We start from the raw sequence: 15,187 nt of genomic DNA on the forward strand, positions 1-15,187 counted from the left end.
GATTCTCTGTTCTGATTCATTGGTCTATGTCTCTGTTCTTATGCCCGTACCATGCTGTTTTGGTTACTGTAGCCTTGTAATGTAGGTTGAAGTGTGGTAAAGTGATGCCTCCTGATTTGTTCTTTTTGCTTAAAATTGCTTTGGCTATCGGGCCTCTTTTCTGGTTTCAAATGAAGCTTAGAATTATTTTTTCTAAGATGTCATTGTATAGATTTTTGACATTTACCCTACATGAAATGGGGGAGGAATTGAAGGATTTTGAGCAAAAGATCACTATGATCTGGCTTAGTTTTTATAAGGTTCCTATTGGCTTCTTTCTGAGAACAGACTGTGGGAGTGGTGTACCAGTTAAGAGACTATTGCTATAATTTAGGTGAGAGACAATTGGAGTGTGGACAGCTTGGTAGCAGTGGAAGGTGGGGATAATTGCCTAATTACTGAATGTAATTTTAAAGTAGGGTTAATAAGAGTTGCTGATGGATTGAATGTGGGAGATGAGAGAAAGAAGAGTCAAAGATAACTTTAAGGCTTTTGGCTTGAGCAAATGGGAAGATGGAGTTGTTATCAACTGATATGAAGAAGATTTTTAGGAGAAAGATTAGTCTGGTTTTGGTTTGTCAAGTTTGAGATGTCTGGTTTTTTTTTTTTTTTTTTTTTTTTGAGACAGGGTCTGGCTCTGCTGCCCAGAGTGCAGTGGCATCATAATAGCTCACTGCAGCCCACAACTCCTGGGCTAAAGCAATTTTCCTGCCTCAATCTCCTGATTAGCTGGGACTATAGGTATGCACCACCACTCCTGGCTAATTCTTTACATTTTTTGTAGAGAGGGGATCTTGCTGTTCCCAGGTTGGTCTTGAATTCCTGGGGTCAAGCCTCAGCCTCCGAAAGTGGTGGGATTACAGGCGTGAGCCACTGTGCGTGGCTTGAGATGTCTTTTAGACATCCAAAAGGAGATATTGAGGAGGCAGTTGGATATATGGGTCTGGAGTTTGATGGAGAGAGGTCTGTACTATATGTGTGTGTGTGTGTGTGTGTGTGTGTGTGTGTATAGAGAGAGATATATAGATATAGATACAGATATTTGGAGGTTGTTGGCTTAAAAATATTAAATTGGAATCCACTGATGGTACTAAAACCATGAGATTAGATTAATAAGAAAGTGAGCATAGAGAGAAAATAGAACCAAAGACTGAACTGTGGGCCACAACAAAATTCATAGAGTACTCTGTGCTAGGCATATATATTTCTTCCTCAGATAAGCTTGCCTGTCAAAGGTGAGATATTTACAACCATTTATTTTGTTGCCTCTGACCAAACAATGTAAGACATTGCTCTTAATCTAGCTAATTCTATATTTATCATTTTCAACTGATCAGGATCAGTGTCTTAAATCTTTCTTAGGATTCTTTTTGTTTGTTTGTTTGCTTGTTTTGTTTTAAATAGTGTGTATTGCCTTTCCAATGCCCTTAACATAGTTTATAGATTTTCTTCAGAGCATACTTTCTTAATCAGCTTAGGCTGCTGTAACAAAATACCAGACTGGGTCACTTGAATGACAGATAAAGTTATTTCTCGCAGTTCTAGAGGCTGCAAGCCTGAGATCAGGGTGCCAGCATGGTTGGGTTCTGTTGAGGGCCATCTTCCTGGCTTGCAGACGACTGTCTTTTTACTCTATCCTTACATGGCAGAGAGAGAGAGAGAGAGAGAGAGAGAAAGAGAGAGAATGCAAGCTGGAGAAAGCGAAGCCAGCTGGAGAGAGCAAGCAAGCCCTCTGGTGCCCTTTTCATAAGGGCACTAATCCCTTCAAGAGCACCCCCCCAATTAGCTCATCTAAATCTAATTACTTCCCCAAAGCCCTACTGCCTTTTACCATCACATTGGGAGTTAGGGCTTCAACATATGAATTTTGAGGGGACACAAACATTTAGTCCATAACACATGGCAATTCTTAGAGTGGATATTTCTTAAAGTTATTCCAATTTATGGAGGTATGAAGGAACTCTTCCCTATTCACAATTAGAATTATCTTGGGCAAGTCAATTAACTCATCTGATTATCAGTTTCATTATTTTTACAGAGATATTACTTGCTCTTGTCTGAATCTTGGGATGATAACTAGATGAAAGTGATTTGTAATAGTAAGCGTCTTGCTGTATATGGTTAAGGGACCGATACTACAGAAACAGTTTCCTTTTTAGCATATAGACATTTTGTAATAGCTTTTGATTTAGTAATCACTTCTCTTTGCAATCAGGTTTGATGCATTTTGTTAATAAAAACTTGAATTTGTGAATATATCTAGATATTAGGTATACTATTTATATACTCTGAGTATTCTAGTATAATGATTACCACTTATACAATTCATTGTTTTATAAAATTAACATATTGTCAGAATAGTTGTGGACATTTAAAGTATACTAAAATTGGCCTTTGGAAATTGGCCTTTGGAAATTGATATTATGGGTCTAGAACATGAGTAGAATACTTTGGATACTGTAACAAAATCAAATTTTTCTAATGATGGTAGAAGACAGAACTCTTGAAATGATTTTATCTTGTTTTGCATTTTATTGGAGAACTTCAGATTCAGTGCACCCATTAAATCATAGCACTATTTCCGGAATAATTACAGTAAGCTACATATGCCTCTCTTAAAATCTCCTTTCCCAGCATATTATCCCCTTCCTATAAACAATCCAATTTCTTTTTGGGAAATTGCCTTTTGCTAATTGAGGGTAGTCTTGATGGGATGATAAATGCAGGTTTCTGTTTATCGTAAGCTTGATTTTTTTCCTCCCTGAAAAATTCTCTAAATTTCTACATACTTTTCCAATAAATTCCCAGTTTCCCGTAAGCTAGCCAAATTAGTTTCTGTGGCTTACAATCAAGAAACCTAACTGACATACTACACTAGAGATACTGTTAAAGGGTATATATTTTTCTGGTTATTGGATTTATTTAAAATACCCAAAATGGTATGTATAGTATAGAGTTACTAAGAGGTGCAACTTAACAACCTGCATTTGATATAGTTCAAAGTTAGCAATATTTATTTAATGTTTTTAGTTGAGAACTGCAAAAAGAAAATAATTTGTCTCTTTAAATGTGTACCACCTTAATAGTAAAGTAAATGCTTTCTTATGATGGTATAGGTTAAATATAAGTTACAGGTCTGAGCCAAAACTATATCAAAAAGAAGGCTAAAATCCTGGAGTAAGATTAATTTTATCCCCTGAAAATCCCTTATTTGACTGGATTGCTTTTTGGTTTCTTTTCCTGCTTTCTACTTTCATGAATGTTTTTACATTTCAGAAATAATTTAAAGAAACTTCACTCAGAATAATTCTTGTTTTTAGAAATTAAAAGGAATAACTCATCTGCCTAGTTGTTGGGAGAGATAAAATTTTACTTTGAGGTTTTCCATTCTGTCTGTTTGTATGTATCAGTTTTAAAAACTAAACTTAAAACTAAAATTAAAAAACACTGTAACTGCTGCTAATCAGAATATACATTCAGAGCAACTTGAATCTGTGTTCCTGGGTGGCCATCCTCAAGCTTTGGGCTCAGATAAACTCCATATTTAATATTTTCTGGGTATAGTTACTTAAGGTTGACATACTATCAAGGACAACAACTACCATGGCTTTCAGTGGTTTGATAAAACCTCTTATTCGTGGCCTGCTGGCCAGGCATCTGTGATTTCATATTGTTGGAGCATTCACTGTATCCCTGGGGGTTGCAGCACTCTGTAAGTTTGCTGTGGCTGAACCAAGAAAGAAGGCATGTGCAGATTTCTACAGAAGTTATGATTCCAGGAAAGATTTTGAGGAGATGAGGAAGGCTGGTATCTTTCAGAGTTCAAATCAGAGTGGTTTTCTTTCTTTTTTTTTTTTTTTGAGACAGTGTCACTCTGTTGCCCGGGCTAGAGTGAGTGCCATGGAGTCAGTCTAGCTCACAGCAACCTCAAACTCCTGGGCTTAAGCGATCCTCCTGCCTCAGCCTCCCGAGTAGCTGGGACTACAGGCATGCGCCACCATGCCCGGCTAATTTTTTGTATATATATATTTTAGTTGTCCATATAATTTCTTTCTATTTTTAGTAGAGACGGGGTCTCACTCTTGCTCAGGCTGGTCTCGAACTCCTGACCTCGAGCGATCCACCTGCCTCGGCCTCCCAGAGTGCTAGGATTACAGGCGTGAGCCACCGCGCCCGGCCCAGAGTGGTTTTCAAATATAAAGAATTTGTTTGGATTGAATTACATAGAAGGTTGTCACTGACCTGTGTTTCTGAGCTATGAAACATGAATATGTGGGCTAAAGGATAGTTTCTCTTGATAAATAACAATTAACAAATGCTGTGGACAGTAAAAAAAACAAAACAAAAAAAAACCCCTAAAATTAAATAGTTTTTCTAGTCACATCAGAAATTAGTATATAAATCTATTCATAAATTTGAGGGTCCTAGAGAGATTGCTGTCTCTGTCACCTGAAGACTTTAAATATTTATCCTTTTTTATGGAAGCTAAGTTGTTTTATAAATTTAATTTGTGTAAGGCAAATAAAATTTTTGTACTGATTTCCATTGTAAAATCAGGGATAGATTCCTTTAGAAAAAAATTTTCCTATGTAAAATAACTAGGATCCTTTGGAAAGGAAGAAAGAATGTAAATCATTAGTTCTGGAGTTGCCTTGGAAAAACTTTCAAAACTTTGTCGTACTTTATTCTATATTTATTCTTTGCAATTATTTCTCAATCAGATTTACCTGTGATTATAGAGGTTTTTTACTGTAATTTTACTTATTTTTTAGCTTGTATGTTATAATATCTAATAGCACTAAGCTTCATTAATTTATTTTGTATGTTGACACAATTATACTTAATTTCCTTGTATATAAATGAGGGGGTGACTTAATAACAATTAGGTGCTATTATGAAGCATTTATTATAATATTAAATATTAAATGTTTCATATAGGATCTCATTTTATCTTCACAAAATCCTATGTTCTAATCTCCAGAATTAAACTGAAGTTTAGAGATGTTATTATAAATAACTTTGTCCAATGTTTCAGAGCCAGTAAGTAGGAAAGCTAGGTTTGACTCCATAGGTCATGCTCATACTCCTTTACAGCCCTAGGGTGCCTTTCATTCATCCATCCATTGATTGATTGATTGGTTCATTCATTCATTAATTCATTCAGTAAGTGTATACGGAGGCTAATTATGCAGTTGTTGTAGGCCATGTTAAGGATTTTTCATTTTACTTTAAGTGTGATGGGAAATCACTGAAGAATTTTAAGTAGGGGAGTGATATGAGTGGATTTATAATACATTTTTAATCATTCTGGTTGCATTGTGGAGAGTTGAATGTGATGGGAAAGGACCAAGAATGGAAATAAGAAAACCAGTTTGGAGACTCTTGCAGTAGTACAGGTGGGAGTGGATGGTGGCTTGGACTTAGGATGATAGTTGCAGAGGAAAGGATCAGTGGTGGGGTGGTAGCATTTAAATATGTTTATAATTGGTGAGGCACAGACAGGACACCAGTCAAAATGGATGCTGGCCTGAGGACTGGAGAAAGATCCTGGATGAGCCATATTGTGCCAGGCATTACTCTTTTAGTTATCTATTATAAGGAGTTCTGAATTATCTCTGGTGAGGAGTCAGGGGAACTGGGAAGGTAAGGTTGATACTTGGCTGAGGCACATCTGCTTACCAACAATCATTGAAGCATTTACATATTTTAAGATGTGGAAAGTCTGTAATCTCTGCATAGCTAATTAATGTTGGATTTGTTGGTGGATTGGATGTAGGGTGTGGGAGAAAGAACTTAAGAATGACACCAAGGCTTTCACCTTGAGCAACTGGGGAAGTGGAAGTATCATTTACTCAGATGGTAAAAATTGGTGAAGGAGCAGGTTTGGGAGGGAACAGTCATGGTTTTAGTTTTGGATGTGTGAGATTATTAGATATCCAAGGGAAATGTCAAGAAGTAGTTTGAATTTATGAGCGATTGTGGAGCTGGACATATAAGTTTGGGAGAGATCAGAGTATAATTCTACCCTGTGTGATTATTTAATAGCTTTTTTCCCTCAAAAATCTGACTCTCAGCAGTCTGTCACTAAGGCCTAAAGTTATAGCACTAGAAATTTATTTATGCTCTATCATTTATTAAACTTTACATAACCTGTGGTGAAAGTAGCATATTAAATCTTTAAGAAGGCCCTTTGTAATGTGAATTAGTTTATTATACCCTTTTAAAAATAGCTGAGACCTGCTACCTTGAGAAGATTCCCATATTGATTGAGAGAAGTTATACACGGAGAGTTATGCAGAGATGTTGCATGAGATACCAGATTATGAAGTGGTAGAAGATTTTTTATGGACATATTTTTATAATAAAGGGAATCTTGCAAATATCACGTGTTCTCACTTACATGTGGGAGCTAAAATAATTGATCTCATGGAGGTAGAGGGTAGAATGATGGTTACCAGAGGCTGGGAAAGGTAGGGGGAAGATGAACAGAGGTTGGTTAATGGATATAAAACTACAGTCAGATAGAAGGAATACGTTCTAATATTCAATAGCACAGTAGGGTGACTATAGTTAATAATAATCTTCTGTATATTTCATAGTTAGAAGATTTGGAATGTTCCCAACAAAAGAAATTATAAATGTTTGAGATGATGGATATCCTGTTTTGATCATTACACATCATATGCGTGTATTAAAATATCATGTGCACCCCATAAATATATACAATTATTATGTATCATTAAAAAATATTGAAAAAAAGGGGAGTCTTGCTTGGATGGCCTTTAATATTAGATTTTTAATAGATGGGGCAGTCTTTGTATATAAGGTACTCTTTATATTATTTGTGTTTTAAATTAATATTTGGTTTATTAATTTACATTTTTAATTATTTTGGTTATAGAATGCAGAAAGCAAATTAAGACATCTGATTTTCCTTCAGTCTTTAAATTATATTTATGAACCTTATTATTCTATTTACAAACTTAATAAATCAGAGTAAAATAAAGACAATCTATAAATTTGGCTATAGGCCATTCCTTGTAATAATTACTACAAATTACATAAAATATATTAACAACAGAGATAGGAATAATTTTGATTGCTATTTCCTTTTGTGTAGAAAATTAGATATTTTAGATTATAGAAAAAAATTTTAAAAATATCTTTAGAGTCCTATTTTCTGTATTAAGTAATATTTTGTTTAAATTAAATTAATACATTAATTATTAGTATTAGTTTCTTACAGCTGGTGTAAAAAATTACCACAAATTTCGTATCTTAAAACAACATGCATTTATTGATCTCTTACCATTCTGGAGGCCAGACGTCTGAAATCAATTTCCCTGGGTCAAAATAAAGGTCTTGGCAGGGGTGGCTGTACCTCCTCTGGAGGCTATAGGAGAGAATTTATTTCCTTGATTTTTCCAGCTTCTGGGACTGCATTCCCTGCATTACTTGCCTTGTTCCTCTGTCTTCAAATCTAGGAGTGCAGCATTTTCAGTGATCACATTGCTTTCTTCTATAGTCAAATCTACCTCTCTTATAAGGACACCTGTGATTACATTTTAGAGCCTACTCAGATAATCTGTGATTATACCCTAAATCTCAAAATCTTTAATTTAATCACATCTGCAAAATTCCTTTTGCCATCTGAGGTAAAATTCACAGGTTCAGGTGATTAGGATCTGGATATCTGTGGGGGCTATTACTCATCTTAGTATAAACTTGCTCTGCAGTATTTTGCTTTAATGCAGATTTGATAAATATATTAGTGACTCAAATATATCCTTGATTCTCAAGATTTTTTCGTGCCATTGTTCTCTATCCAACTCTTTGCCAAGTCATATCCATATATTGTATTACTTGACTGCTTCCAACTCTGTGCCTTTGGGTGGTATTCTGCTTTTAATTTTTAATTATTTAAAAATAATTTCAAAGTTATAGAAAAGTTATAAGAATAGGAATAGTACAAAGACTATTTGACTGCCCTCTACCCAGATTCATCTATTGTTAACATTTTACTCTATTCACTTTGTTATACCTGTCTTACATGATTTAAAATATACATTTTGTTTTAGTAAAATAAAATATAAAACTTCATACCAATAGATGTATTACTTATATATAATGTCTATATGATCTTCAGTTAATTTAGAGGATGGCAAACTTTTCTGTAAAAGGCCAAACAGTAAATATTTTTTACTTTTCAGGGTACATGGTCTCTGTTACAGTTACTCAACTCTGCTAAAGAATCCATAGACAATACTGAACTGAATAAGCATGGCTTTGTTCTAATAAAACTTTATTTCAGAAACACTGTGGGCCGGATTTGGAGTTAAGTGATTTCTAAATGATTTAGAATTATAGTTATTCTTGTGATACTTCACTTCAAAGAATGGGCTCCAGCTCCATCCAGGATAATGCAAGAGGTATTAGTTCTGAAATAAAAATAAATAAATAAAAATAGAATTGTAGTTAAAAGAAATTTTTTTAAAAAAGAAATTCCTTTAATATCTCTAATTATCAAGGAATGGTTCACAGTCTTTTCACTTAGAAATAATAAAATTTTCTATATTTGATTTAAAAGATTATATCATTTTCAAAGAGATAATCTAGGATACTTCCTAGTTTATCCAGGAAAAATACAGATCCATATAATGTAAGCATTGAAAAGATATTGAAGATGAATGAATGACTACAAAGATGAGTGAACAACTGAACAAAATGCAAACTATATGGGTCAATGCTTCTTAAATAAGAACAATCTGCTTGGAAGTTTTAAAATTCTGTGACCTTTTTGAAATAAGCAAGTTTAAGATCAACTGCCTAATCTCATAACTGAGTAATGCTGCTTGATTGCAATGCCAGTGTTTGTGTTGACTATTAAGTTGGGAGTAAGTAGTATACTTGTAATTATTGCAGGCTAAAAAGAATGTAAGTGAAGTGTACTAATACTTTTGTGACGTGAAGAACAGATGATGGTATGCTGTAATATATGAATTAAAAGGATTTGTAAATGGAGGGAAGGAAAATGGTGGGAGAATTAGGTTGTCAAAATAATATAGGTATGCTAAAATTATGTAAAACAGGCACTCTAAGAATTAGTCCCATTTTCAACTTGGGATCAATTATTTACTTTGAACAAAACACTACTATACATCATATTAAGTAAATGTTAGTTTTATTAGTTTTATAAGGTTGCTTATAAATAATCTATAAATTTATGTTTGTTTTATACCATAAAAGAAATTTAAGCATGTGTTTATGTCTAGTATTTGAGCATATTTTAGTTTCATCAAAATTAAAATAATTTGTGTGCCCCAAGGTTTGACGAAAATATGTTCCCTTTAGGAACATTCCTTCCATTACTTAAGTTTGAGAAACACTGCTCTAGGCTAGTCTCTCCTATATTTTACAGATGAGGAAACTAAGACTCATGAGTAACATCATGAATATGGATAGGAAAAGGCTATGTTTTCAATTTTCTAGTATTTGAAATTTTTCTGCATTAATTATTTTTATTATACATAATAATTTTTTCTTTTTGAGGATATATAAAGCTCTCTACTAAAGCTAATTTTGGTTTTTCTTAATAACAATGCTAAGAAAAATGTAATCTTTATTTTTATATTTTAGTATTTTATAATTTACTAATGCTTTTACTTCCACTATTTTTTAACAATAAATATTTATAATAACCCTTGAGGGGTAGATTGTTATTTCCATTTTATAGATGGAGGCTTGATGATGCGAGAGGTAAACAGATTTGCCCAAAGTCACATTGCTAGTAAGTGACAGAACTGGGGTTTGAGTACATTGTTTTCCATTTTGACATTGTGGTAGCATACTAAAGTAAATCTGAAATTTTTATTGTTTAAATCATTCTTTTAGATTGTGATATTTGTTTGAATGTATCCAAGTCTGATTTTTTCCCTTCTAGGCATTATTACATTTGCTGTTAGTATTTTTCTTATAAGCTATATTTTGGATCATTTATTATATATGTTACATTTATTAATATGATAAACATTGTATTCTTAAAGTCTCCTAATCCACATATTTACTTCTATAATCTAAAGTCTTTGTTTTATTCAGTGTGTTGTTTGGTTTTTTTTTTTAATAGGTCCTGATTGTTCTTTGAATGTTCCTTCTACTGAGTCTTACTGGATTCTGCCAAATGTTAAACCCTTCAGTCCTTCTGTAGGTCGGGCTTCACACAAAGCAGTTTTACATGGGAAATTTATGTGGGTGATTGGTGGATATACTTTTAACTACAGTTCTTTTCAAATGGTCCTGAAGTAAGTATTTATTTTCAGATTTTCACCATCTATTTTTTTAGGCTGAATTTTTATCCTAAATATTTTGTTTTATTGCTGTCCAACCACTTGTGGTTAGTTTTGTGATAGTATCTATTTATTAATGGGACTGATTTGGGAATGTATGAATTCAATATGTCTATAGTTAATTATTTGTCATTGTACATATAGTTTGCTTTGTGTAGATATTTCATTCTCTCTCTGGAGTACTTTAAGTAAATTCTGAATTTGAAAATGTTAACTTCAAATAAGGGCAGGCCATGCCTATATTGGGCATAATGTATTATGTCACCTTTCATTTTTTCAAAATGAAGTGTAAGCACACATATGAAAGTACTTTGGTTTGTTTTGTAAATTTTAATTTACCTGAACTTTTGCTATGTATGTACTTTACAGACTTTTGTTGGGAGAACAGTGCCTGTATTATAAAGTAGTTCATTCATTTATTGTTGGCTCAATAGAGATTGTTCTCTGCATAATTGGATAAAGGGAATCATGTGGATTTATCTGATTTCTTTTTCAGCTGATGATTATATTCTATAAACCATTCTATAAGAGAATAAAAGAGGAAATAGGGAGAATTATTTGATTATCAATGTTGTTTTCAGGGGTGATATTTGCATATATAGTAACTGTTGCAACTTGGGCATCAACCAAGCAGAACTGGCCCTGGACAGTATACCATAATGGCACGCACCAAATAGAGTTGTTAGATCCAGCGGATAAATATACAGAACATCCAGTTAGATGTGAATTTCAGATACACAACAAATAAATTTTTAGTATAAGAAGGCCTCTTAGAGTATATTTATTTTTGTTTTGCCCCAAACATTGCATGGGTCATACTTTTAACTAAAAATTGTTTGTTGTTTATCTGAAATTCAGATTTAACTGAGTATCCAGTTTTTTTATGACAACTCTACCCACTGAATATATTAGCCCTGTTAATTTTGAATATTTAAAACACTCTATAAGGGAAGATTGCTTTTAAAAAACATTGAATGTGACTAGAATTAAATTATAAAATAAAGTAAGTTCTGGAGAGAGGGAGAGAGAGTTTCAGGTAAACATTTAAGGGAAAATTAGAATTCTGTAATAAAATATATGAAAAATAAAATATAGTAGAAAGAATTAAAAATAGATTTGATGGGATTAAAATGAATCATTCAGATATGAAAAGAACCTGAAGAAATAATGAGATTTAAATGTGAAAATTAAAAGGAAATTAACTATGATTAAATAAAATGAAAAGCCTATGAAAGTAGAGTTGAATTTTGAATTAAAATGTGATATTTCCAAAGTTGAATTGTGAATAGAAAGAGCAAAATTGTAAAGGAAACATGGGAATTTTAAAAGTTGTATCTGTGCAAGTTTAATAGCATATTTAAAATTAAGTGATGAGTATTATTTGATATTCTCTTCCACTTGTATATTTTTCATTTGAACCAGATACTTTAACTGTTTTTGTCTGAAACCTGATTTTTTTGGTTACAGTATTTATATAGATTTTTAATAAGCGATGAAGTATCAGATCAGAAGTAACTTTGTTGCTGTTCCCACAGGTTAGAGAATATTTTTCATCATTCTGAATGTAGTTCAATTGTAGGTAAGGATATTTAAACAGCTTTTAGAAGTGATAGTGTCAGTCATAATTTGATTTATCTTCTGTAGTGGAATTTAACTGGGGTGTAGATGTTACATTTTAAGACAAAACCATTCAGTAAATAATATAAAAATTCTGTAGTAGTGTATACTAAATTAGAAAAAGACTGTTTTACAGAATATGTATACATTAGCATTAATAAAATTAACATGTATTCATGAGCATAGCAAACTGTTTTGAACACTTTATATGTGCTTGGTGCGTGGGATATATCAGTGAACATAACACATGCCCCTGTTTTTGTAAAGGTAGTGAGGAAAGACTGGCAATGAAAAACCAAACATAATTACCAAAGTAAATTATATATATTAACTTATATACATATATAGAGATAGACGGATAGATAGATAGATAGCAGTGGGTGAGCAAATCAGGAGTGCCAAAGAGGAAGGAGTTGCAATTAAAAATGTAGTAGTCAAGGTCGACTTCATGAGAAAGGGGAGAACTGAGCAAAGACTTGAAGGAGATCAGAGCGTTGTCAGTACAGTTATATGTAGAGACCAAAAGAGCCAGATCAGGGGCTTAAGGTAGGAGCTCCTTGAAGTGTTTGAGGAGCAGAAACAAAGCTCATGTAATTTTCATGGAATATATGAGAGGGAAGCATGGAATTAGAGGGATAATGGAGGAGGGAGACAGATCATGTAGGGTATTGTGGATGTTTTGGGAGTCATGGGAGGGTTTTGAGCTTGCTTTGAGTTTTACTTTAAAAGAGTCACCATAGCCACTCTCTTGATAATATACTGTGGATTGGGAGGAAGAGCAGAAACAGGGATTGAATTAGGATGAGATTAGCAAGGGAATGAGTTCTGGATAGAGAAGAGGACCAAGAAGTGAGCCTGAGGCACCATATCACTAAGAGGGTGAGAGGAAGAGGAGAAACCAGCAAAGGAGACTGAAAAAGAATGACCAGTGAGATAGGAAAAGCTAAAGAGTGCAGTGTCTTCCAAGGCAAGGGAAGACAGTGTATGAAGAGGAAGGAATGACTGGCAGTGTCAAATGCTGGTCATTAGCCTGGTTAAGAAGAGTGAAGACTGAAAAGTGGCCATGGAATTTAGCATGAAGAAGTTGACCTTAACAAAGGCAGTTTTACTGGAGTACTGGGGTTAAAAGCCTGACCGGAATTAGTTTAAGAGAGAATGGAAAGATTGGTAGGGGCAGGGGCAATAAAGAAATGGAACGGTAAAGAAATGGGGTGGTATCTTGAAAGTAGGGAGTGAGGTCAAGAAAAGTTTTTCTTTTTTTATTAATGGGAAAAATAATACCATGTTTGTATGCTAATGGCAATGATCTGTTAAGACCAAAAAAAAAAAAAAAAAAAAAAGTTGTAGGAAAGAGGTGGGAGAACTGCTGGAGTGTTGTGGAATCTAGAGCACAAGGAATGTGAAAACTCATTTTTAACAAGGATCATCAAATTACAGAGTAGGGGCCCAGGGCCTGGGAACTAAGAATGGTTTTTGCATTTTTAATGGCTATTATGTACCCATAATGATTAAAAATAAAAAATTAAAAAAATAAAATAAATCTGGGCTGTTTAAAAAATAAAGAAGAAACTATGAGACCAATGTGGCCCACAAAGGCTAAACTATTTACTGTCTATCCCTTTATGGAAATAGTTTGCTGAACCCTGAATGGTAACTTGGTGGAAAGCAGTGTGTTGGCTGCAGTACTAGTAGGTAGGTAGATTTAGTGGTGCAAGTCTGTGAAAGTTATGTTCTGATTGATTATATTTCTTCATTTGTGTCATACACATGTATCTTACAACTCCAAGCTTGAAAATGAGTTAAACAATGTTGAAAACAATTTTGGTAACCCTTACCTTTCTCGTGAAGGGGCACTTCCTTGTCTCTCCTGATGAGTTGGAGGAAGAAAACGAAGTAGGATATAATAATTGATAATGAGCTTCTTAAGACAGGACCCTATTTCTTGGCTGGGTGCTTTCTTTTGTATGTTTTGGCAAACTAAAGAGATTTAAGTGTAGAATATGGTGATAGTCCGACTGGAATTCTGTTAGATAGGCATTTGAGATCCATAGTTTGGAACTTCTGTTTTCATATATATTAGACCAATAGAAAAAAATATGAATTTTCTTTTTGTATCCCATAATCCAACAGTAACTTACTTTCGTAGAAGCTTCTATACTACTGGATTCATTTTGCATAATCTTAAAAAATTATCAATAAAAAAAGCTATATTTGTGCATAGGAAATATATAGTTCTTAGTTAATTTTTATAATGCTAAGTGTGTATGGGCATGTAAAGTAGTACAGCTATTATAGAAAACAATATGGAAGTTCCTCAAAAAACTAAAAAAACTACTATATAATCCAACAATCCCACTACTAGGTAAATCCAAAAGAAAGGATATCAGTGTATCAAAAAGATATCTACACTCTGTTTATTGCAGCACTATTCACAATAACCAAAATATGGAATCAATCTAAGTATCCATTAACTGATGAATAGATAAAGAAAATGTGGTATATATACACAATGGAATATTATTCAGACATAAAAAAGAATGAAATCCTGTCTTTTGCAGCAGCATGGATGGAAATGGAGGTCATTATGTTAAGTGAAATAAGCCAGGCATAGAAAGACAAATATTATATGTCCTCACTCATATGTGGGAGCTGAGAAAGTGGATCTCATGGAGGTTGAGAGTAGATTGGTGGTTACCAGAGGCTGGAAAGGGAAGGGAGAAGTGGGAGATGGAGAGAAGTTGGTTAATGGGTACAAAATGCACTTAGATAGAAGGAATAAGTTCTAGTATTCAATGGTACAGTAAGGAAATTATAGTTAACACTAATTTATTGTACGTTTCAAAATAGGTAGAAAAGAAGAATTATAGTGTTCCCAATACAAAGAAAAGATAAATGTTTTAGGTAATGGATACCCCAGTTACCCTGATTTGAACATTACACATTGTAATGTATACATGTATCAAAGTATCACATGTACCTCCAAAATATGTACAACTGTTATTAATATAGCAATAAAAATTAAAAAAGAATCATGACAACTATTAATAAAAAAAGAATAAAAAGGAATACCTAAAGCAAATAGAGAGAATTTCTATATATTTTCAAGAGTGAAAGGTGGCTTTAAAAAAACAATTTTAAAATACAGAATAGCTCACTGTCATTTAGATTAATCAATTAGTTGAAATTAT

The 15,187-nt window shown here is 33.3% G+C and overlaps 1 protein-coding gene across 1 annotated transcript in view; it reads left to right on the forward strand.

Moving 5' to 3' along the window:
* The window catches only part of ATRNL1 (attractin like 1), a 563,691-nt gene that overhangs the window by 40,019 nt on the left and 508,485 nt on the right, over positions 1–15,187 (forward strand). Inside the window, exon 6 of the mRNA XM_069459886.1 lies at positions 10,163–10,337. Coding sequence (XP_069315987.1) covers positions 10,163–10,337 — 175 coding nt within the window. The remainder of the gene's footprint in view (positions 1–10,162; positions 10,338–15,187) is intronic.

Source organism: Eulemur rufifrons, chromosome 28, assembly GCF_041146395.1.
Source record: "Eulemur rufifrons isolate Redbay chromosome 28, OSU_ERuf_1, whole genome shotgun sequence".
Taxonomy (NCBI): Eukaryota; Metazoa; Chordata; class Mammalia; order Primates; family Lemuridae; genus Eulemur; species Eulemur rufifrons.